We start from the raw sequence: 23,536 nt of genomic DNA, 5'->3' as shown, positions 1-23,536 counted from the left end.
GCTTTTATTTCATGATAATTAAACATAAACATTTTGCAATACAAAAAATATTATATAATATTATATTATTATAGTATTGCAATATGTTTTACTGTAGATAAAAATACTGCATATGCAGTCATTAAAATCTAATAATAATAATAAAGCCACTTAAAATGAAAAAATGAATTGTCATGAACATAATAAATAATAAGAGATCTAAGGATTAAGTGTTTAATTTTAATTTCGTGGATTCATGTGACATGGACATTGTCTCAGTCATTTGTAATTCAATTATTAGTTTGCATCTCAACAGAATTTGTAATAGATTTTTACAAGATTCGCCACTTACAGATGATGTTCAAGTGTGTGTGCGCGAGCTTTGTAATAGATGTTGTTTTCGAGTATGAATGTGCATCCAGCGCCTCTTACCCGTTTGTAATGGATGATGTTTTTGTGTTCGCGGGCCACACGTGTGGCCCATTTCCTCGCCTCTTTGTTCAGACTGTGTTCTTCGGTGGTTCCCGTCTCCGATTCCAGCTGTCGACTCTGAAACACACACACACACACACACACACACACACGGTTAACACAGCCACACACACCTGTCGGAATCACAGGTTTGAGATCAGAGTGGTAAAACAGTGAACTCATTACATTCACAATTACAAACAGAAAGAACAGATCCAGGAACAGTGTTGAGGACTTTTCACCATCTCTGATATCAGATCTGAAGCACAATGGATTCATCAATCAACTTAAATCCAAATGAACCAACCTGAAGCGACTAGTGGAAAAGACGGCGAAGAAACGTAAGGTCTGAAGATAGCGTAAGAAAAAGATGCTTGATTCTTCAATCTAAGGATATGAGATGCTACATAATTGATTGTTTAGGAGGTGAGTTGAGGTTCATTATGGGACATGTGCGTTGCACAGTACATAACAGTTACAAAGTCTTCTCAAATCTCAAGTCTGCCTATTATTCCATCACAGCATCATGCCAGCTGTCGTCCACTAATTGCCAGTCTCTCGCAAGCATCTGTTTATTTCCGAGTTTAAACACCTGAACACAATACAACCCGAGGATGCATTTAGACAGACGTATCCAATAAGAGTGTGAAGAGTCTTAAAATCACCAGGAATCTTTTGGATTTAATACAAGTTTCTGGGCTTACTGCAAAAATGAATCCGTGTACACTACTGTTCAAAAGTTTGGTCAGTAAGATTAATACTTCAATTCAGATCACATGAATAAATTTCACTTAAAATATATTAAAATAGAAAACTGTTCTTTTAAATGACATTATTTCCCGTTTTCACAGTAATTTTGATTTAGTAAATGCAGCCGTGGTGTTTTTTTTATTTTATAATTTTACTTTTGAATGGTAGTGCACGTTATAATTGTCTTCATAATCTTTCATCAAATGTAATAACTTTCTCAATCTCTGAAAAAGCGGTCATATTCTACCCCTGCTATAAGAAACAACATCAATGGTGTGCTATGCCTCAGCTGGTTTAGAATCATAAGGAATGACTTGCGTTTATTGACCATATCTGTCAGTATTGCTGACGATGCACCATTGCATTTGTGAATATTTGACGGAAACACACTGATCAATATAAATTCAATCAGAGGACTTTAACACAAGCGTCTTCACTCGACACTGCTACATCAATCTGATGTCAACACTAGCCACGGCTGACAAAAGGGTTTCTTAAAAGGGGAGAAAAAAATGCATCTAAACATCACTCTCCCGTTGAGATGTTTTTGTTTTTATACTTCCTGTTTTTTCTCTCGCCGTGACCCTAAGCAGATGTGGCGTACGTGTTTGAGGCATGCTGGGTTGCCCGAGTCTGCTGGGAAACATGACAGTCTGCAGGGGCTCCATCTGGATCAGAACCGCTCGCAAAGGCCTAATCAATCCCATGTGCCTCTGCTTCAAACTCACACACAGATGCTGTCTGGGAGAGCGTGATGGAATGCGTGCATCTTTGACGCTTTCTGCATGTCTGTATGATGGAAAATTTTGCACTGTTGATCAATCTGACGGTGTCTGAGAGTATTTGACGTGTCAAACAGTTGACGATCTAAGGATTTGACAAGCAAAATACAGCGTTACAGTGTAAAAACTACTTTTGTAGCATTTTTCCCTGAGGTCTACCCATATTTAAATAACTAAGGACTGACTGAAACTATTATCCTGCTAATAAACAAATAAATAAATAAATAAGAGGCAAGTAACAGTGATTTAAATTAAAATAAATGTTATATACAGGGTTCCCACACCTTGGTTAACTTCAAATTCAAGGACCTTTCAAGGACTTTCCAGGTCCAATACCCTCAAATTCAAGGACTTAATGTAGGGACACATTTCAAGTGAGAGCAAAGTTACATCGTGTTACCTTGTAAGATACATTGTTACAGTTAGTTGTGTCAAACTACTATGCAAAAAGCTTTTTTTTTTGGCCATATGACAGAGATCTGATATTCTATTTGTCGTATTTCTGTTTTGCATAAAACTGAAGAATATTAGGTACATTAACTTTTGCATGGATTTTATTGAAAAGAGCTTAGGCTCATGTAACCAGAAGTTTTAAAGATGCACTGTGTAATGTTTAGCGGCATCTAGTGGCGAGATTGCGAATTGCAACCAACAGAAGTTATGGTTGTCTGAGACAAAGATAAATGAAGAGATTATTCACTTAATTATTAAGTAAAATTATATATTATTTTTGTTATTATTACTTGTTCATCATTGTGTCAGTGTTTTATTCGCTGACTTTAGCAGCTTCTTTGCATGAAGAACAACATAGTGACAAAACACGTTTATCTGTTTAGGGCTCCTGTAGAAACATGGTGGCGCAAAATGGGTATTTCAATGTAAGAGGACCCGCGGTGTGTGTAGATAGAAACGGCTCAGTCTATGGTAATAAAAACATAACAGTTCATTATGTAAGGTCTATATACACCTCTGAAAATATAGTTATGTATATGATATAGCATTTCTGTCAACAGATCCTCCTAAATATTACACAATGCACTTTTAAGATATATGAATATGCTTTTAAGTTTTTCTTGCCTCATGGGTTTACATTATCTTAAAGGCAATCCGCGGACTTTGTGACCTAAAGAGTTGACGCATATGAGTTATTTTAAATGATTCCTCAGGCCAATATATTGCGCTCGACACTATCAATGCTCCGAGCAGGGCTGCCCTCTTGAAATACCGCCTATGTAAGTTTGGAGAAGGCGCACCGTCTTTGGCCAGGTCATGTGACCTGGAGAATGCCTGGAGAACGTTTCGCTTTACGACCGTCACGTGACCACAGGCTCTGATATACTCATGGTGCTAAGGCTTTTGCTACTATTTTTCCGCCTGCTCGACGAAGGAAAAAATTTAAAACTGCGTCTGCGGAGGCAACAAAGAGAAAGCGCGAGAGGGATCGTGCTTGAGGAAAAACAAGAGTCGATCTTGGAAAGGAGTTTGCTCGTTGGTGCAGGTTGAAAGAAGAAGCTGGATGTAAAACCGATTCTCTTCTCTCAACTTTATTATTAGACTGGTAAGTGAACTCTTTGCTCCTAGTATACAGTCATATGTCTTTGTCATTATTTTCGCTGTTTAGTAGAAGCTAACTATGGGCAGTTGAAGCTAACAGGCTACAAACCAAAGCTAAATGGAACCCCATAGCCTAAATGTGTAAATCTTATGCTTTTCACTTAAGCGACAGATTCCTACTTTCATAAAACTAACTTAGTAGTGGTAATTTTGTACGGCCATGATAGGCCGTGAGTGCAGAGACGCTCTGCGAGAGTGGTATTTACGACAGTAACTTTAAAAGTACTCTACAGCGACTCTAGGGGTCGCTATTTGATAAAAACAGAAATCCCGCAGTGTGCCTTTAACAAGCAAAGCAATTCAACATTACATAAAATATTTGGGGAACAGATTATCACAAATGTTTTGTTTATTGAAAACAATGTACAAGCCCTATTCGGACGTCTGTAAAAATAAATGTGTATTATGCATGGCACCTCAGTGCTAAAACTCATGCATTCGGATGGCGATTTATAGACGGTGGAAGAGCGAGTTTTGTAAGTCCACGAACACACGAACGAGCTGCTCACGTGGTCAGTCACATGACTGTCTGCTGTAAATAAAATGTCATATGCTTGGAATAATACGAATAAATTTGTATTTTATTTAATAAAATAATGTATCATTTAATTTTTTAATTCTCATTATTATTATTTAATTCTCATACGTGTATGCCATATTCGAAATATTATTATATTCTAGAATTTTCTCAAAAGGATGTAAATTTAAAAAAAATGGAAATAAGCGTTAACAAGTTAATGCAGTCTCTTGAGGTTAAAATAAAGATGCATGGTGTGTATTTTTTATGTTGTGCATAATAGCCTACATATTTTAAAATTGGAGCATATATTGCTGTCACAATAACGGTCCATTTCAAATGTTTACATGCCTTTTTCTCTTTCTCCTTTTTGTTCACTCATAGGTATATATCTATGTTGTTCACTGAGGTGGAGCGGGTAATTAAATCTATTTCTTAACTAAGTATTAACTAAGGTAAATCAAGCAAGCTATTATGCACAAGCCAAGAAATGTTGACAAAATAACACATTAGCGGACCGGAGGGAATAAAATGGCATTTTTTCCAGAAAACTTATTGCAAAAAAAAAAAAAAAAAAAATCAAGCACTTTCAAGGACCTGCATCTATGAATGTTTATTTTCAAAAACTTTCCAGGGCCTTGAAAAAAATATTTCAGATTCACAAACTTTCAAGGATTTCAAGGACCTGTGGGAACCCTGTATATAAGAAAATAGTCATATTACCAATGAATTTCTGCAAAAGCTGCTTTGAAACACATATATGAAACATTTATATATATATATATATATATATATATATATATATATATATATATATATATATATATATATATATATATATATATATATATATTATTTTGTTTTGTTTTTAAATATTAACCAACACATGATATTACTATATAAATAACATAGATTCATATATTGAATAGTGAAAAGCACTAACCTTAAAACTAAATATATATATATATATATATATATATATATATATATATATATATATATAATTTTTTTTTTTAACACTCCTCCGATCTGCTATTGGTTGGCCAAACAGATATTCCTGCCCTTAAGTAAAATCATTGGTTGAGCCAACAATGTTTTTTCACACCCACTCAAATTAATAGACCTTTAAAAGAAATAGCGAAAATCTTGTTTTCAATGATGAAATTTCCCCTTTAGATGTGTCCACTCACAGTGAGTTTAACAAACACACAGGTGCACAGGCTGATGACAACATGCAAGCAACAACAACAACTGGTTGATGATAGCTGCAGGACACTGATGCATGATGGGAAATCAAGTCCAACAGACTGTGTGGTACCTGCGCCAGAGTCATTCTCATCACACTGACCGCCGATGGCTCAATGTCCACCAACTGCTGCACCGAACTCAGAGTCTGAGCCAGAGAGGAGGAAAAGATGGGGCGCACACACACACATCATACACACAAACCACACATCACATGCGTGCGCGGTGGGGTTAAGAGAGGGTTAGAAACAGACTGTTAGAGGACAGGAAAACTACAACAGGGTTAGAAACAGCAAAGCAGAGAGAGATGCTCAGAGATGTAAAAGCTAACAAACACGATATCTATTTAACTACTGAACTATAAGAAGATGTAAGGGAAAGAGGGAGGGAGAGAGAGAGAGGGAGAGAGAAGGAGAGAGAGAGAGAGAGAGAGAGAGAGAGAGAGAGAGAGAGAGAGAGAGAGAGAGAGAGAGAGAGAGAGAGAGAGAGAGAGAGAGAGAGCAGATGCTTTGGTAATACAATCTTAAAGTTAGTTCTGGGGTGTTATTTTAATTATTAAACACTGATTGATTAATTGTTAATTTAATTGATTCAGCTTATTGATAGTTAATTAATCAATATTTTACTGCGGTTCGCAATAATTCTAGCAGTTAAAGGGGAAAAAAAGGTCCGTACAGAAATCTGGATCTAAAAAAAGTATATAAGAAAGAGAAACTGCAGTTACCAATCATTGCAAAGGTTTTAGTTCTAATACTGTAATGTAATAAAGATTTTGTACATAAATTATAGTGGAAATTTCTAGGATTGTAAAATTTAAATGAAATTTTTACATAAATAATAATGACAAAAGCAAATCACTTACGAAAATTCACAAATCAACATTTGCTCAGAAAAGTCCCCAAAATAGCACAAACATTATGCCAGACAAGACAGTAATTTTAAAAAGTGGTTTTAGAAGTCAAGCCATTTAATAAAAAATAATAAAAAAGACTGTCTGGTGTAGATTTATTTGACTGGGATGGATTGATCACAGATTTGCACAAGCAAGATTCCCATTTAGAAGGTTCCTTCAAGCTTAAAGAGCAGTAAGATCATTCTTTATTAGAAAATTTACAGCATGGATCAGTGGGCACTGTACTAAATTAGCATGTTAAATTGTCAGTTATGAGTCAGTCAGTCAAAGTTGGTTGTGTAGTTAAAGCACTCAAAATTGAAACTGAAATTTAAAATAGATAAAAGAATACAGAGAGATAAAGAGGTAAATTAATGGTTGAAATAAAAAAGCTACCAGGAGTTCGAAACGGCTAAAGATCAATCCCACTCGAGCAGAACTGTAGTTTAACGAGAGGAACGTTCCCAAAATGAGTCGTGATTAAAGCTCGAGCAGAAACAGAAGAGAGTTTAATCAGCGGGATGTTACTTCATCATCACAGGAACAAGAAATTCTGTTCCAAGAGACTCTCAGATGAACCAGGCTAAAAATAGAAGGTGATGATGAAATTTGTGAGCTTTTTCGGCGCGGTTGTGAGGTATGTGTCGACGATGCTGTCAACGCTGAATAAAATCTGAAACGTTTGAAGACCATTTCAACTTTTACATATAGGAGTAGAGATAAAAACCAAGAGAAGGACAGGAAGAGAGAGAGAGTTGGCTTGCTTAATAATGAAACAAACACAGGTGGATTCCCTGCCATGAGATAGTTTAAACTGAATAAAATTCAGTGATGAAAGTGATTATACGACTGAAAAACTAATTTTCCTGTACACATTACTGTTCAAAGGTTTGGGGTTTGTGAGATTTTTAATGTTTATGAAAGAAGTCTCTTCTGCTCACCAAGGCTGCATTTATTTGATCAAAAATACTGTAAAAATGGTAATATTTTGAAATATTATTAGAATTTAAAATAACAATTTTCTGTTTTCTATTTGAATATATTTTAAAATGTAATTTAATCTTTTATTTTTTTTGCATCAGTACTCCAGTCTTCAGTGTCACATGATCCTTCAGAAATCATTCAAATATGCTGATTTGCTGCTCAAGAAATATTTCGTATTATCATCAATGTTCAAAACAGTTGTACCGCTTCATATTTCTGTGGAAAACGTGAATCTTACATGAATAGAAAGTAAAAAAACAACACATTTATTTGATATAGAAATCTAACGTAAAATTATAAATGTCTTTACTGTCACTTTTGATCAATTTAATGCATCCTTGCTGAAAAAAAATATTTATTTCTAAAGACTCAAACGTATGAACTTGTAATATAGGAGTTCTTGATCTGTCGAGGTGCAGTTTATAAACCTGCATGCACGAAACTCACTGTATCGCTGTCGCTGGGCTGGAACTGGAAGTCTTGTGCTTTGTGAAACACGGGGTTCTCCTGCAGGAACAGCTGCTGGTTGAAGTCCTGCATCACCTGGACATAAAAACAAAACTCTTTAACAAACACGATGCAAGAGTATTTCACAGGTAAAATGTTGACCCAAAACTGACCTTCTTTTGTTCTGTGGAACATAAAAGAATTTGAAGTCAATGGGGTTCAATGTCGTTCGGACCCGAATGTTCAACAAAATATCTTATATTGTGTTCCGCAGAAGAAAGTAAGTCACACAGGTTTGGAACGACATGAGCTTCAGTAAATGATGACAGAAAGATTATTTTTACGTGAACTATCCCTTTAAGAGCATGTGAAGCATGTAACTCTCTCTCTCGCGCACACACACGTCACAATAGTGGTATGTAAAATTAGACCCCCTTGGCAAGTGAAATAGTGCTCAGACAGATGTGTTTGTCAGTAGAGTGGAGGAATGATGTGTGTGTGAGGGGATTTCTTCATAGGGGAGCCGATAATGAGGAGCTGGCAGAGCGAATCTATTTCTGGGAATGGAGAGGGAAATTGAGAGAGTGATGAAACTAAGTAAGAGGAGAGAGAGAGAACATGTGTGACTCACTCGACTGGACTTCTCCAGGAGGAACTGGAAGGTGCTGTGGATTGCTTGAAACGCTTCCAACTCGGTCCGACAAAAGGATATCAGATAATCCTTCACATGGTCGTATACGTTCCCCTCCAGACCCTAAAGAGAGATACACACAGACAGAGAGAGACAGATCACACACTCAGTGTTTGGACTGAATGAATAACACATCTCCTCGTGTTTTCAGAAAGGGTCGGAGGTACCAAAGAGAGAAATGAGAATGACAGACAGAATGATAGAATGAACAACAGAAAGTACAACAAACCGAGAGAACGGTAGACCGAATAGAAAGAAATGACAAAAAAAGGCAGAAATAATTAAAGGCACAACAGATGGAATGATAGAAAGATAGAGATCTAAGAATGATAGAAGTGGAATAAGAAAAAAAAGAACTATGGAAAGAATGACAAAAGAATTAAGAATGATAGAAAGAGAACAACCGACAGAATAAAATAATAAAATTATGAAATTATGAAATGATAGAAGACCGACAGAACACCACGATAAAAGGATGACATGGAATGAAATAGAAAGAACGACAGATCGAATGCCAGAAAAATGCCAGAAATAAAGATCAATAAGAATGACCGAAATAGAAAACAATATAATGATAGAAAGAATTATAGATAAAATGACGGACAAATAAAATGATAAAAATGAATTTAGACAAAGCGGTAGACAAAACCAGATAGAAAGAAGTGACAAAAGACAGACAGACAGACAGACAGATAGATAGATGAAACTGGTGCATTTTGCACACAACCACATATGCATTAAAGACAGATAGGACAAACGTCTGTCTTGTCTCGGCCCCCTTGTGGCCAAAGCTCAGAACAGACGCCTGTTTTCTCTGGACTGAGACGCTTGGATCAAAGCAGATTGTTCAAACAGCAGCAGCTGCTGGGAAAGGTTAGTCAGTTCAGATTCCAAGGCCTCAACGTGCAAAAACAAAACTCGAAACCTCTGCTTTCCCCCTCCGTCTCCCTCTCTCTCTCTCACAGTCCCTCCATGTTCAGCAGTACAGGGATGGAATGCATTTCGAAAACAGACTTTGATTTGTACGACAAAAAAAAATTTGTTGCTGCGGGTGTGCTGGAAATGATATTCTGGGTCCGCTGGGTTACGGCAGGTACCGGCGCTGTCAGGAAGCATGAGAGAGATGGAGAGAGAGAGAGAGGCTGTGCTTCCTTCTGATAGGGTCCCGTCCACCTCCACCCACCACACTGGCTCAATGTGAAATGATTCATTTCCTATCCTTTCAAAGGTGCAGGACATCTTAAGCTTCCTGGTTTTGTCATGACAGCGCATTCCCAAATTCTCCAAAAACATTCCCAAATGTGGCTCTATGCGTGAAAAACTATAATTCACGTGGCCCGAGGTTACGAGCTCACCAGGACGGACACACACACACACACACACACACATAGACACACAACACAGGAAAAGACAAAGCAAACACAAGCATCAGCTGAACAAACACTTCTGCTGCATTATAAATGCTTCACTTTACACCCCAATGCCTCCTACAGGGAATAAATGTCCCACCCAACACACACACACACGCACTTTACAAATATTTTTTAAAAAATATTACAACAATTTAAATTAACCTTTTTCTACTGTAATATATTTTGAAAATGTAATTTATTCCGGTGATGTCAAAGCTGAAATTTCAGCAGCATTACTCCAGTCTTCAGTGTCACGTTATTTTCAGAATTATTTAGAAAGTTCAAAAGAACAGCATTTATTTAAAGGGGTCATGAATTAAGAAATTGAGAGCTTTTGACATATGAGGTCATCATACTATGAGAATGTTTGGACTATTCCTTGTAAGTCCAAAAACAGATTTTATTGAAACCAATGTCTGAAAATGACTCGCTTTGAATTATGTGATTTAAAAGAACTCATCTGCAGAAGATGATCAACGCCTACTTCTACATCGTTATCACTGTAGCTCCGCCCATTGGCGCTTTATAGAAATGACGAGGAGAGAAGAGGATCACAGGACTAAAAATAACATTACCTTCCAAAATATCCTAATGCTAGGAATGTGGTTATTTATTTTCAACAATGTGAATGTCTCAGTTAAAAATTGTTTATTTTTATTCGGTACATTTCAATGTTGATTCTTTGGTAAATCAGTCACAATTTCGGCACAGGCTTTGCAAACAGACTTTTATGATATGGACTCGACGATGATATGGTAAAATAGTTTATTGCTGTTTATGTGTCAGTAAATCAAAACAGTGACTAAACGGTCAACTTCACATTGTTTCTCTTAGTAGGATGAAAATTATCTGTCATTTAAACTGATTAAAATGTATATAGAATCATCAAAGAAAGCTCTCTTTACAATCGCTGTAGCTGTCAATCAAACAGAGCAAGTTTATCAGTGACTGAGTTCTGGACTCTCGACAAAACTCCCGTTACAATCAAGTTAACGACTCTCTTATTTACATCGTGTTTGCACTGTTAGTTATATTGAAAGCATTCATGCGAGTGCAGAAATCGAGTTACCGGTACTATGACGAGATCACTGCATTCATGCGCGCAACATGTCTGTGATCAGCTGTAATGCTCATCACTGCAACTTTTTATGCCACGATCTAAATATGCCATAGATCTAAATAGTATGCTATAATCTACACTTTTCAGCACGACCCCTTTAAAATAGAATATCTTGAAACATTATACTGTCTTTACTGTCACTTTTGATCAATTTAATGCATCCTTACTGAAAAGTAGCATTATTTTCTTTCCAAAAACTCTTACTGACCCCAAACTTTTGAATAGAGTGTAAATAGTGATTTACATGCTAAGTTCACTTCAAAGAAAATTCTGTCATAACCCTCACGTTGTTTTAAACCCATAGAAACAAGTGAGTAATTGGTCAAGAGATAAATGAAAAACAATAATATTTGACATAATATGATATTGTCTGATATTTTACATAATATGATATTAATATGATATTAAAAGAGTCATTCTGCCTAAATGTCTCCTTTTGGGTTCCACTGAGATGAAAAAACGATGACAGAATTTTCATTTTTGGGTGTGCTACTCCTTTAAGCTCTCAGCAGGCGTGTTGTTTGTAGATATGTGCCACATTTTCTCAGAGTTCAGTAAATGTCATCTTTCTATACATACACAAAGCAGAAGTGTGACAATACTGATGGTGTTTGTGTAGACGACGGCGGGTTCACACACAAAAATAGGAACAAGAGCTAAGAATACACGCAAAACACGCATATCTCACCACCTCTTTCCTCACACATTTACAAGTACAAAACAATACAGCGATGACAACACTGCGGGGAAAACCCACAACCAATCCTGAAAGCAGAATCCCCCCTCTCTCTTTCTTCTGATTTTGTGCTGTTAAACATTTAAGACAAAATCAGGACTAAAAGTGAAACCTACTGGATATGCAAATTAGCCCCGTCTCCACTCACTCAGACCAGCTCAGAGATCCACTCGGCCAACTTACTGAGGTAAACTCTGCACTCTTAGTCTTTACAACGATGGTACCATAACAGTAATTAATATGATTAGTCTTTTGCTTGACTATGTCGTCAAACAGCTAATGTGTTGCTAATGTTACACAAACCATGTTCCCGTTCGCCATCTCAGAGTCAGCTTCCTTCTAACAACCATCAGAAACGCTTTGAACAACTCAGAACATCAGTGGAGAAAGGCATATAGTTCATCATAACATCATAATATACATTATTCACCCGCTTTATTGCTTTATTGTGTGGAGTTTGCATGTTCTCCCCGTGTCAGCTTCGGTTTCCCCCACAGTCTAAAGACATGCAGGTTAGGTGGACTGGATAAGCCAAATTGTTGTAGAGTGTGAGTGTGAATGTGTCCCAGTGCTCTCAGTGCTGGATTGTGACAGGAACCTGTGTAAAACCAGACCCTGCAAATGAGCGGGAATAATGCTAAGAATTTCAGAAACTGATGATCTGCTGGGATTTTCATGCAGAACCATCTCTAGGGTTTACAGAGAATGGTCTGAAAAAGAGAAAATATCCAGCGAGTGGCAGTTTTGTGGGCGAAAAATGCCTTGCTGATGACAGAGGTGAGAGACGAATGGCCAGACTAGTTTGAGCTGATAAGAAAGGCTAAAACAAATAACTTTCTGCAGATGAGCATCACTGAACGCACAACACGTCCACCCTTGAAGCAGACGGACTACAGCAGCAGAAGAACACACCGGTGACACTCCTGTCAGATAAGAACAGGAAACTGAGGCTACAATTCGCACAGGCTCACCAAAACTGGACAAAAGAAAACTGGAAAACCGTTGCCCGGTCCGATGAGTATCGATTTCTGCTGCAACATTCAGATGGTAGGGTCAGAATTTGGAATAAACAACATGAAATCATGGATATATCCAGCCTTGCATCAAGGGTTCAGGCTGCTGGTGGTGTAACGGTGAGGGGGATATTTTCTTAACACATTTTGGGTCAATTGAGCATAATTTAAACACCACAGCATACATGAGTCTTGTTGCTGACCATATCCATCCCTTTATGACCATAGTGTTCTCATCTTCTGATGGCTACTTCCAGCAGGATAAACGCAACAGCTCAAATCATCTCAAACTGGTTTCTTGAACATGACAATGAGTTGACTATACTCAAATGGCCTCCACAGTCACCAGACCTCAATCCAATACAGCACCTTTAGGATGTGCTGGAAAGGGGAGAGTCGAATCATGAATCTGCAGCAACTGCGTGATGCTATCATGTCAATATGGACCAAAATCTCACAGGAATTTCCAGCACATTGTTGGGAATTGTCGTGAATTCTGACCTCAAAAAGGACAAATTTCAACAACAAATTTATCTTGAATGCAGGGCCCATAGACCTTAATTGGAAGTGCATTACTATAATTGTGATTTCTCCTTTTTAAATAAATAAATAAACCCTAAGGGACAAGTCAACATTATTTTCTGTGGTAACTGACATTATGCCACAAATACTGTTCATAGAGCTTAAAAAAAGCACAATGCAGAAAACAAATAGAAGCAAGATGGGAAAAGACCAGAAGACTATCATTTCGTAAATCTACTCTTAAAGCAATGGAATATATATTAAAGAATATGTCTGGAAATATGAGAGATGAGACTACTCTCGTTAACAATCAAGATATAGATATAGAGCTACAGTATGTCGACCATAACCAAAGTTATGTCTCAGCCAATGGAAAATGATGAGAAGGGCTGTACTGAGCCGCTCTCTCGGCAGCCGGGTGCGCCTGAAGCACTGACTCTCCATCTATCAATAATTTAAGCCAGATTCTCTCAGATTGCATTCATATCGCTCGGGGTCAAACATGAAGCGGGTGGAACACAGATGATGTCCTCCGGTAAGAACAGGAGGAGACTATCAGTTCGGTTCTGAACACAGTGACAGGACAAAGCTGATAGAGATGTACAGTACGAGACGTGGTCAAGTGGAAATATGCAGAGTGGAATAATGCTCGTCTGATCACGAGCAGAAATGAGAGAGAATGATACAATAGATAAATCAATCTGGTATAAAACTTCTGAGGCAATAAACAAAATGGTTGAAATATCCAAACATGTGAACTGTGAAGTTGCTTAAGATAAAAGTACAAGTAGATTGATGATTAATGCCAATAAGGTGGAATAAAAGAATAAACAAACCAACCAACCATAAAAAATAATAAAATGTGCAATTCTAAGAGGGTCCTCACACCATTGGTGATGGGGCCCTAAAAATAAAGTTAATTAATACAAATGTACATTCTAAAGGTAACATCCTACTAAACACATTTTCCCAAAAAATATCCCAGAATAAACCTGCTGGCCAAATGGTGGATAAAAGCATCTGTTAAATTAATAAATGCAAATGCAAGCTGCTTGGCAGCTGTAAATATTCAACAGTTAAGCTAATAAACCATACTAATTGATAAAATAATATTTTTTCCTTATTATAAAATAATGTATTTAATAATATTTAGAATAAATGTGTCTTATTAATAATATTAATAAATGTGTTGCTGCAAAAAACATTTTATAAGAGAGACTTTTATTATGGTGTGACATTTCCCTTTGTGTCCTTATGTTAAAATCACTGTCTCATTGGTTGTTCTGTGTTCTGAGTTGAAATACAGAACACAAACAATGATACTCGAACTTGTCTTTAAAACTTTTAACATAAAACTCCTAATTTCTAATGTAACAAGCATATACTCTGATGCCAGATTTAGAAATGTTTGCCCAGAGGTTGATGTGTATCTTTGGGGATGTGGCGGTCATCTTGGCCAGCACATTCTCCGAGATATCTGTTCCCAATGGTCTAAGATTAAGAAGGATGTTGAAGAATTCAAGAGAGTTTGCATCACTAAATAAGGCCATGACTGGAGCTGCTGTCAGTCTGTGGAGATGAAGCATAGATTTATACTGGCACATGCATCCACTGACCGGATCGCACAAGATCAGGAGCGGACACTTGTAATATTTCAAGCCCTGAATAATTGGATAAAAATATATCTTTGCATACGGGCTCAGACCGTGCATGAGGTTTGATAAGGTCAACATGAAATCAAAATGTCCCCATTTACAGTCCAAATACATGTTTCTGAGCACACGATTCATCAGAGCACATTATTCCGAAAGAAAGAGAAAACAATCTCTTTCATAAAAAATTAATAACATACTCCACTTCCATTTCCTTTTCAGCTGATGTCACTAAGGGGGCAAGGTTTGGCTGGTTAGCATAGCCCTGTTAACACCTGCTTGTAAAAGTCTTGACAACACCATCTGTCTACATTTATGTAGTGGTGTATATAAATCCTAAATATTTTTATTTTCATTAAATTCTAAATATATTTAACGTCTTATTAAAATGTAGACCAAAATAATATAAAGGAATACACACACACACATATACATACATATACATACATATATAGTCTGATTTATTTGTTAAAGGATTACTTCACTTTTTAAAAAACTTTTGCTCATAATTTACTCACCCCCATGTCATCCAAGATGTCCATGTCTTTTTTTCTTCAGTCGAAAAGAAATTAAGGTTTTTGATGAACACATTCTAGGATTTTTCTCCATATAATGGACTTCATGGGGTACCAAACAGTCCAAGGTCCAAATGACAGTTTCAGTGCAGCTTCAAATGGCTTTAAACGACACCAGACGATGCATAAGGGTCTTATCTTGTGAAACGATCGGTCATTTAAAAAAATAAATTTTAAAGTTTAAGTTTTATAAGCACAAATGCTCGCCTTGCTCTGTTCCTTGGTGCATGTTCGTGACTCTCCTATTCGAACTCGTTCATCAAAATGAACAAATATTTTTTCGCTGAATGAACGAAATGACTCGAAAAAAGATTAATTCATTTTGATGAACGAGTTCAAACAGGAGACTCACGAACATGCATCACGGAACAGAGCAAGGCGAGCATTTGTGCTTATAAAACTTAAACTTTAAAATTTATTTTTTTAAATGACCGATCGTTTCACAAGATAAGACCCTTATGCATCGTCTGGTGTCGTTTAAAGCCATTTGAAGCTGCACTGAAACTGTCATTTGGACCTTGGACCGTTTGGTACCCCATGAAGTCCATTATAGGGAGAAAAATCCTAGAATGTGTTCATCAAAAACCTTAATTTCTTTTCGACTGAAGAAAGAAAGACATGGACATCTTGGATGACATGGGGGTGAGTAAATTATCAGCAAAAGTTTTTTAAAAAGTGAACTAATCCTTTAACATCATCATTAATGTGACTAGTAAAAGTACCACCAAAATGAATATAAATGCCAACAGAATTCAAGATATGATTGCAAAAAAAGTACTTCTTGCTTTTAATATTATAACATGATATAACTAAGCAGTATCAAAAGAGCAAGAGAGCTGTTTTCACGAATATGGTCTGGTTTTGGTCTCAGTTTAGGTGGTCTTGACTACAGCACTAATACATTGACTACAACATAACCAGCTATTAATATATCATTGATTCTCTCTTGTTTTTGCATGTGTTCATAATTTCTTTGTATGGCTTAGCCTGGCCAAAAATTACGTCTGCACAATTTGGCATGTTTCTTTGCATTATCACAAATAAAACAATTGAAGACTCCAAGAAAAACTATGTAATACGATTAAAAAATCTTTAACATTTTTTATAATAATATTTAAATAAAGGGTGAATATATATATTCTCCATCTGCAGTCTTTGAAGTTGCAGCTCAGAATGGTCACAAGTATTGTTTGTGACTGGATTATACAGTTTTCATTTGGAAATAAAATGGGTTGCAAATGCGATTTCATGTTGACTTTTAATTTAGAATAGAATAATAGAATAAAAGTTCCATTCTTGTTCTCTAAGCTGTGCTAAAGTCCCATGATCGTAGAAGCGCTGTGCTGTGACCCTGAGAGCATGAAGCAGAACAGAACACATACCAGACGTGCTTCGATATTCTAGCCAACTTCTGTCTATTACACACACAACCAGAAATGCTGGACCACAAACACCATACATTCAATTGCGTAATCACGCATTACATGCATTTAACATCTGCAAAAGAGAGAAACAACAATACTGTCTCCAGTCAGTGAGTGTGTTTACATGCACAACAAAAGGCTGATAACTACCACAAATTAGCTCATTATAAATACCTGAGGAGATATTATAAAATATGAACAGTCTTAATACGCCACCAGAATGGTGGTAATATAGTTTTTACAACTTTTAAAAATGTGGATGTACGTAAAAATACTTAATGACATAAGACTAGATGGCTCTTGTCCAGTTATAAATGAGCAATACTGGGCATGGAAAGAAAGCATGCAGATATTTCTCTCTGTGAGGGAGCTTTTTCCTGTGAGGAAATCTACACAGGAAGTACATAGTTTGATCTGCACATAGATTGCATCACTGTCTGACCCACTGTACTAGATTCATGCTAACAGACATGACTCGTGTAAAACATATTGCAATACTCCACCAACAACACTGAAATCATGAAAAACAAAACTCTAATATTTAGTCAAATTAAGTTACATGGAGCAAACTCCACCCAATAATGCACAACCACATGTTCATCCACATAGAAAAGTAGTCCCAGCTCAAAAGGATGATTTAATCAAAGCAAATTTCCTTTTTACTGAAGAATTCATTAAGTGCTTTAATAAACATTTACTTAAATAAAATAAAATATATATGTTAGAAAAAAAAACTTACATTTAAGAAAATGAAATAAACTTAAGTTCAAGTACTAAAATTACAACAACTGAGGAAAAAAGCTAAATTGAAAAAAACAAAAAAAACAACAACTAATAAATATGGCAAAATCACATAACTAAACGATAAAAAAATTAAAATAAAATTAGAACTGAAAATGCAAAAATAAAAATCGTGAACATAATAATAAATACTATAATAGCATATAAATAATACTAAAATATCACTACTTTGCTGTGCTCACCTTGATGCAGTTGACCAGGTCGGTCTGGTAGTAGCGGTCGTGGTGTGCGTTAGCCGCAGCCAGCGTGAGAAGATATTCGTTCCTCGCATGGGTCGCTTTGGAATTACAATCGCTCCTCTTTGCTTTCAACTGAAACACACAAACACACAAGGTCCAAAACTTCAAGAAGTGCAAGACTCTGGAACATCCATTTAAAGAGAAAGTTCATCCAGAAATGACAATCATTTACATTCTCATGTCATTCAACACTATTTGACCTGAACCACAACCATTTATGCCTTTAAACAGTGCATGAATTATATGGACTACTTTTATGGTGCATTTTTGTTCTTTTTGGAAAGTGTACACCAATGAGCCAAAGTATTATGACCACCTGCCTAATATCTCTGCCACCAATCAGTGTCATCAGCATGCCACAAAACAGCGCCGACCTGCCGAGGCATGGACTCTACAAGACCCTCTGAAGGTGTGCCGTGGTTTCTGGCACCAAGACGTTAACAGCAGATCGTTCAAGTCCTGTAAGTCGTGAGGTGGAGCCACCATGGATCAGAATTGGTCCAGCACATCCCACAGATGCTCAACCAGATTGATATCTGGGGAAATTGTAGTCCAGGGCAACACCTTGATCTCTCAATCATGTTCCTAAAACCATTCCTGAACAATGTGTGCTGTCCACATGATGTAAGGCAAACAGGACTCACTGGACCAGACGACCATTTCCCACTGCTCCAAAGTCTATTTTTGATGCTTGTGATCCCATTGTAGGCTTTTTCAACGGTGAACAAGGGTCATCATTGGCACCCTGACCAGTTAGCGTCTAAGCAGCCCCTTATGCAGCAATGTGTATTGTTGTAATACATTTCTCCCATAACCATCAATAATGACTTTTGCCACAATAGACCATACGTTCGGACCAGACGGGATAGCCTTCGTTGCTCTTGTGCATCAATGAGCCTTGGACACCCAAACCCGTCACAGTTTTGTGGTTTGTCGCTCCTCGTGACAATTATCCGTAGGTTTCCACCCCTGCTGACCAGGAGCAACCCACAATCCTTGCCATTTCAGAGATACTCTGACCCTGTCATTTGGCCATAACAATTTGACTTGCCGAAGTCTTTTTGCTGCATCCAACACACTGACTACAAAAAACTGATTGTTCACTAATCATATTTAGATCTTGACATGGGACCTTTTTAGCAAATGATTTGACATTTGTTGCTTCACCTGTGAGTGGTCATAATGTTTTGGCTCATCAGTGTAAATAACCCTCTACTACTTATTTTATGGAAAAGCTAAGAACTTTTACTTTTTCTTAGAAGAATCCAGTAAAATATGACAAAATGTTCATTTTTAGTTTCATTTATCCTTTCATGACACTCCAACACAGTCAAAATGTGTCTGACAGAAGACCCCAAACACACAAGGCCTGTCACACTAACATGGTGTAAAGAGCAGACCAGGTTTTAAATCGGAAGCAAAATGTTTCTTTAAAAAATAAAAAATGGACTGACACTGGTGTTTACCTTTACACTGGCCTTCTGTAAACTTATCCTGGATTGGAACAGGCCAAGCTTTGACCTGAGAAAAAACAGAGCAGGTATTATAAAGCACACACGTATCAGACCCAGAGGAAGGAACAAGCATTTGAAATGAAACCCCGGATCAAAACCTTCCCAGATTTGTGCGGAGGAAGAAACAGACATAATAAATCAAACTAGAATAGATCACTCCAGCAACCTGTAAAAGGAAGGAACAGGCTTTATAAAGCTGGCAAAAATCTGGTTATAGCATCACTGAGATAACTTCTTATCTTAAAGATACAGTTCACCCCAAAATGAATCACTTATTCACTCTCATGTCATTCCAAACCCATTTGACTTTTTTCTGAAGAACACAACAGGGAATATTTTGAACAATGTCCAAACTGCTCTCTACTATACAATGACAGCTCCATAAAGTAAAAAGGAAATCATAAAAACATCAATAAAGCTGTGAATGTGCACTATACTCTATATCTTCTGAAGTGATATGACGGCTCTGCATAAGAAACAGACCCAAATTTTATTTGATATGAGCTGAAAATCCTTCCCTCCACCATTGTTATTACTAACTAAAATTTAAAAACTAAAACTATCATATTGCTTATTAAAATAAAGCCGAAGTAAAATAAAATATTAGAAAGAAAACTTGAACTTAAGCAAAATTAGAATTGCGTCCTAGGCAACTAACTGACATAAATAAGTGGAAGTATTATAATGACTAAAACTGAAGTATAAATGAATTAGTAAAATATAAATGAATAAAAAACTATAAAAACTACAAAAGCACATATCAAAATTACTAAAAATGAAAACTAAAAATATATAAATAAAAGCTAATTCAAAATATTAATAAATACTATAAATAAAACGCTGCCCTCCACTGTAGCTCTCATTCATGCTTCTGCATATTCAGATTTAAAACCAAAGCCATTTAGTGGCACTGACGTCAAACAGTAGGACTTGGCATCCTAATGTGCCAAGCTTGAAAATTTGGAAGCACAAGTGAGACTTTCAGCAAATAAATTATGTTTACATTTTATAATATAATTATATTTAATTTTATTAAAATAAGGCAGTTCCTCAAACAAAGCAATTGTATGACTTCAGAAGATTACGAATACAGCACATACATTGTATGGACTATGGTGTTTTTTGGTCATGTTATAGAAAAGAGCTTCTAATGGCCCGTTTACACCTGGTCACTTCATGCATTTTTTTTTTTTTTTTTTACTGATCGAATAGCTATCCGATTAGTTAAAACTGTCCCATTTACAGATGGCCACGTAAATGTGGTTTGCCAAAACAAACATAAATCTAATCTTCAATTCCCGCGCTAAATTCACATCAACGAAAGCAACAGAAATGAGCTTCATTTTATTTATCATCAGCTAATTTCAAGGCGGCAGAAGCAGAGAGAGCGGCATTAGCACTGGTAAAATCATTTCTCACTACCTTTAATAATGAAAAGAAGTGTGTTGAGCTTCAGGATGCGACACCAAACTTTCAGTTTAATTTGCAGCAGTTTGTGTGTCAGCTTTCTGAAGAGATGGCCTACTCAGCTACTCATCTCATTTTTTTTATTACCATTTTGAGAGTCGTCAACTTTGCATATGTGGCTTCAACAAGCAGATACGTTTACACTTGTCCAGTTTCTTTTGGAATGTGTCTTAAACCCCCTCATGAAGTGGTTTGAGTCATCGGATTTAAATCGGTCTAGAAAGCGTTTCGGAGGGCATTTACACCTGGTCTTTTCACGATCTGATAGCTCTCCGATCAGAGAAAACTCATGAAGTGACCTGGTGTAAAGATGCCCAATGACATGCTTTAAAACTACTACTTTTGCCTTCTACGAAAGAAAAAAAAAGTTACATGGGTTTGGAATAACATTATGAAAAACTGTAGGTTTTTATAACCAACTATGTTCAAATTCAAGTGTTAAAAAAATAAAAGGACAGGCAAAATTGGACTATCCATCTATGAAAAGTCATTTAAAGTTGTTTAAAGAAATTCTAAACCTCAAAATTTCAGCATTTATGTCTGGATTAAAAGATAACTACATCACAGAGCCCCATTCATTAGAAATCAGAGTTGCTCTGGAATCTGATACACTTTCATTCAAGTCTGCATGAAAATGAAGGAACCCGACAGATTCTCTCCCATCTTCCTTCTGCCGCTGAGAACAATAACTGATTCTAATTCAGCTTTACTGCCAGCCATGCTAAACAAGCAGGATAACATCGATAGCCAAAATCAATAAAAGAACTGAGTTAAGAGCTCACAACTCCATGCCACTGGACTCGTCTTTCGCCTCTCTGTCTAATCCGGTCTTGGCAAAGGCTTTGAAATGGCAATTTTAGTGTGGGTACAAATGGCCCTTGAAGATGAAGAGAGATGGTTGAGTGTGTTTAACAAATTCTGCATCGGGCTAATACATTGCTTTGAACAGAGCGGGGTATTCCCTACTGGGGGCTTAAGTATCAGCCAAAGAAATGCATATTTAATGAAGGCATATCAGCTCAGCGACACATCTTTTATATTCTTTGGCGCTTTTAATGCTGAGGACATTTTAAGTTTGTGATTCTGAGCTGAACAGCTTCAATAAGGTGGAAAACTGCTCGGCCCAATACATTTTTAAATTCCAATTCCAAAATATGCACAGTTTTATGCATACCACATTCCCTGTAGCTTAAACAGTAGAGCACGGCACTAGCAATGGCAAGTCCATGGTTTTGATTCCCAAGGAATGCATGTGATAAAGCGTACAATGAATGTAAATGTGTCTGCTAAATCCATAAATCAGTATTTAAAGGGTTAGTTCACCCCCAAAAAAACTACTCACCCTCATGTCATTCAAAAACCATAAGACTTTCATTCGTCCTTGGAACACAAATTTTTTGAAAAACAATATTTTTAATGAAATCAGAGATTTCTGTCCCTCCACTGAAAGTTTAATCAACCAAAACTCTGATGGTTCAAAACATACATCAAGAGATTGTTAAAAAAAATACATGTGAATAGAGCAGTTTAAGTCTTCTGAAGAGACAAGATCGCTTTATATGATGAACAGATTTAATTTAAGCTTATAAAACATATATGTTTCACTTATAAACATTGTTTACAGCATTCTAAATAAGTGACGGAAGCTCAAGCATGAAAACCAATAAGGTTCATTCTCGCTTGTTACGCACTTTTGAGCTTCTGTTTATGTTCCCTGTGGATTAAACTGCTCGATTCATATGGATTTATTTGACCTTATCTTTATGAACGTTCTGAAGTCTCACCGTTTTGGGGGAATGCACTTTAAATGGAGGGACAGAAAGGTCTCAGATCTACACCCACAAAAGATATCCATTTGAGTTTCGAAAATAAACGAAAACGAGTAATTGATGCCAGAGTTTTCATTTTTTGGGTGAACTGTACCTTTAAGCTCTAATAAAAATAATTAAAAGTCCTATTACTTTATTGTCTAAAGTAAAGGTTAATCATGCATTTAAAAATTTTCAATGCAGCATTTTGCAAAATCACATTAAAATGTATACAAATTCCAACCAGTATATTGTTTAAACCAAAATATTGTCCACTCCTTGTGGTTACTCTTTAATTAATGGAACTCAATTAATGGGACAAGCACATGTGACGTGTGTGTTTCTGATCCGGGCACCTCTGGGATCGTTTGCACCTGCAATACCAGACGCGCTTACTTGGACTCAATGTCAGCCTTTTCCCGCACAGCCTGGGCCATCTGCTCCAACTCAAAGTATTTCTTTTTGGACTTAGCCAGATCCTTCACTGAATCCTGGAGCTCCGCCTGGATCCGACCCAGCTGCTCAATGCACTGTGGGCGGCCACCGCGGGAGATCAGAGAGAAAAGACGTTAGAGAATTACAGCACATGACCGATCAGGCCACAGGTCCGAGGACTGAGGTTGGTACCTTTTTCAGCTGCTGTTCTTTGTAGAGGCGTACGGTTTTGGCGGGGTCCGAAACCTCGTTCTTGTAGTTCTCGCAGACGTTGAGACGAGACTGGGTCACCTGCACGGTGCCTTCAAGATAAGCTCTCCACACTCCATACACATTCCTACAGCAAGAAAAACATGCTTACTGAATATAAACACTATTTATGGACCAACACTCATGCAAACAAAAGTAACAGACTAATATTTGAACAGTTGCACCTGGGAGTTTAA

The 23,536-nt window shown here is 36.8% G+C and overlaps 1 protein-coding gene across 1 annotated transcript in view; it reads right to left on the bottom strand.

The window, feature by feature from the left end:
- Positions 1-23,536, bottom strand: part of fchsd2 (FCH and double SH3 domains 2) — a 95,897-nt gene that overhangs the window by 18,742 nt on the left and 53,619 nt on the right. Inside the window, exons 5-11 of the mRNA XM_077193904.1 lie at positions 23,283-23,427; positions 23,052-23,185; positions 19,333-19,387; positions 17,810-17,938; positions 8,313-8,435; positions 7,682-7,777; positions 412-528 (exon numbers count right to left, since the gene is read on the bottom strand). Of these exons, the coding sequence (XP_077050019.1) occupies positions 412-528; positions 7,682-7,777; positions 8,313-8,435; positions 17,810-17,938; positions 19,333-19,387; positions 23,052-23,185; positions 23,283-23,427 (799 nt within the window). The remainder of the gene's footprint in view (positions 1-411; positions 529-7,681; positions 7,778-8,312; positions 8,436-17,809; positions 17,939-19,332; positions 19,388-23,051; positions 23,186-23,282; positions 23,428-23,536) is intronic.

Source organism: Siphateles boraxobius, unplaced genomic scaffold, assembly GCF_051911475.1.
Source record: "Siphateles boraxobius isolate OS27281-9 unplaced genomic scaffold, OSU_SipBor_1 31, whole genome shotgun sequence".
Taxonomy (NCBI): Eukaryota; Metazoa; Chordata; class Actinopteri; order Cypriniformes; family Leuciscidae; genus Siphateles; species Siphateles boraxobius.
The sequence above is the reverse complement of the archived record's forward strand: the minus strand, read 5'-3'. Positions and strand labels throughout refer to the sequence as shown.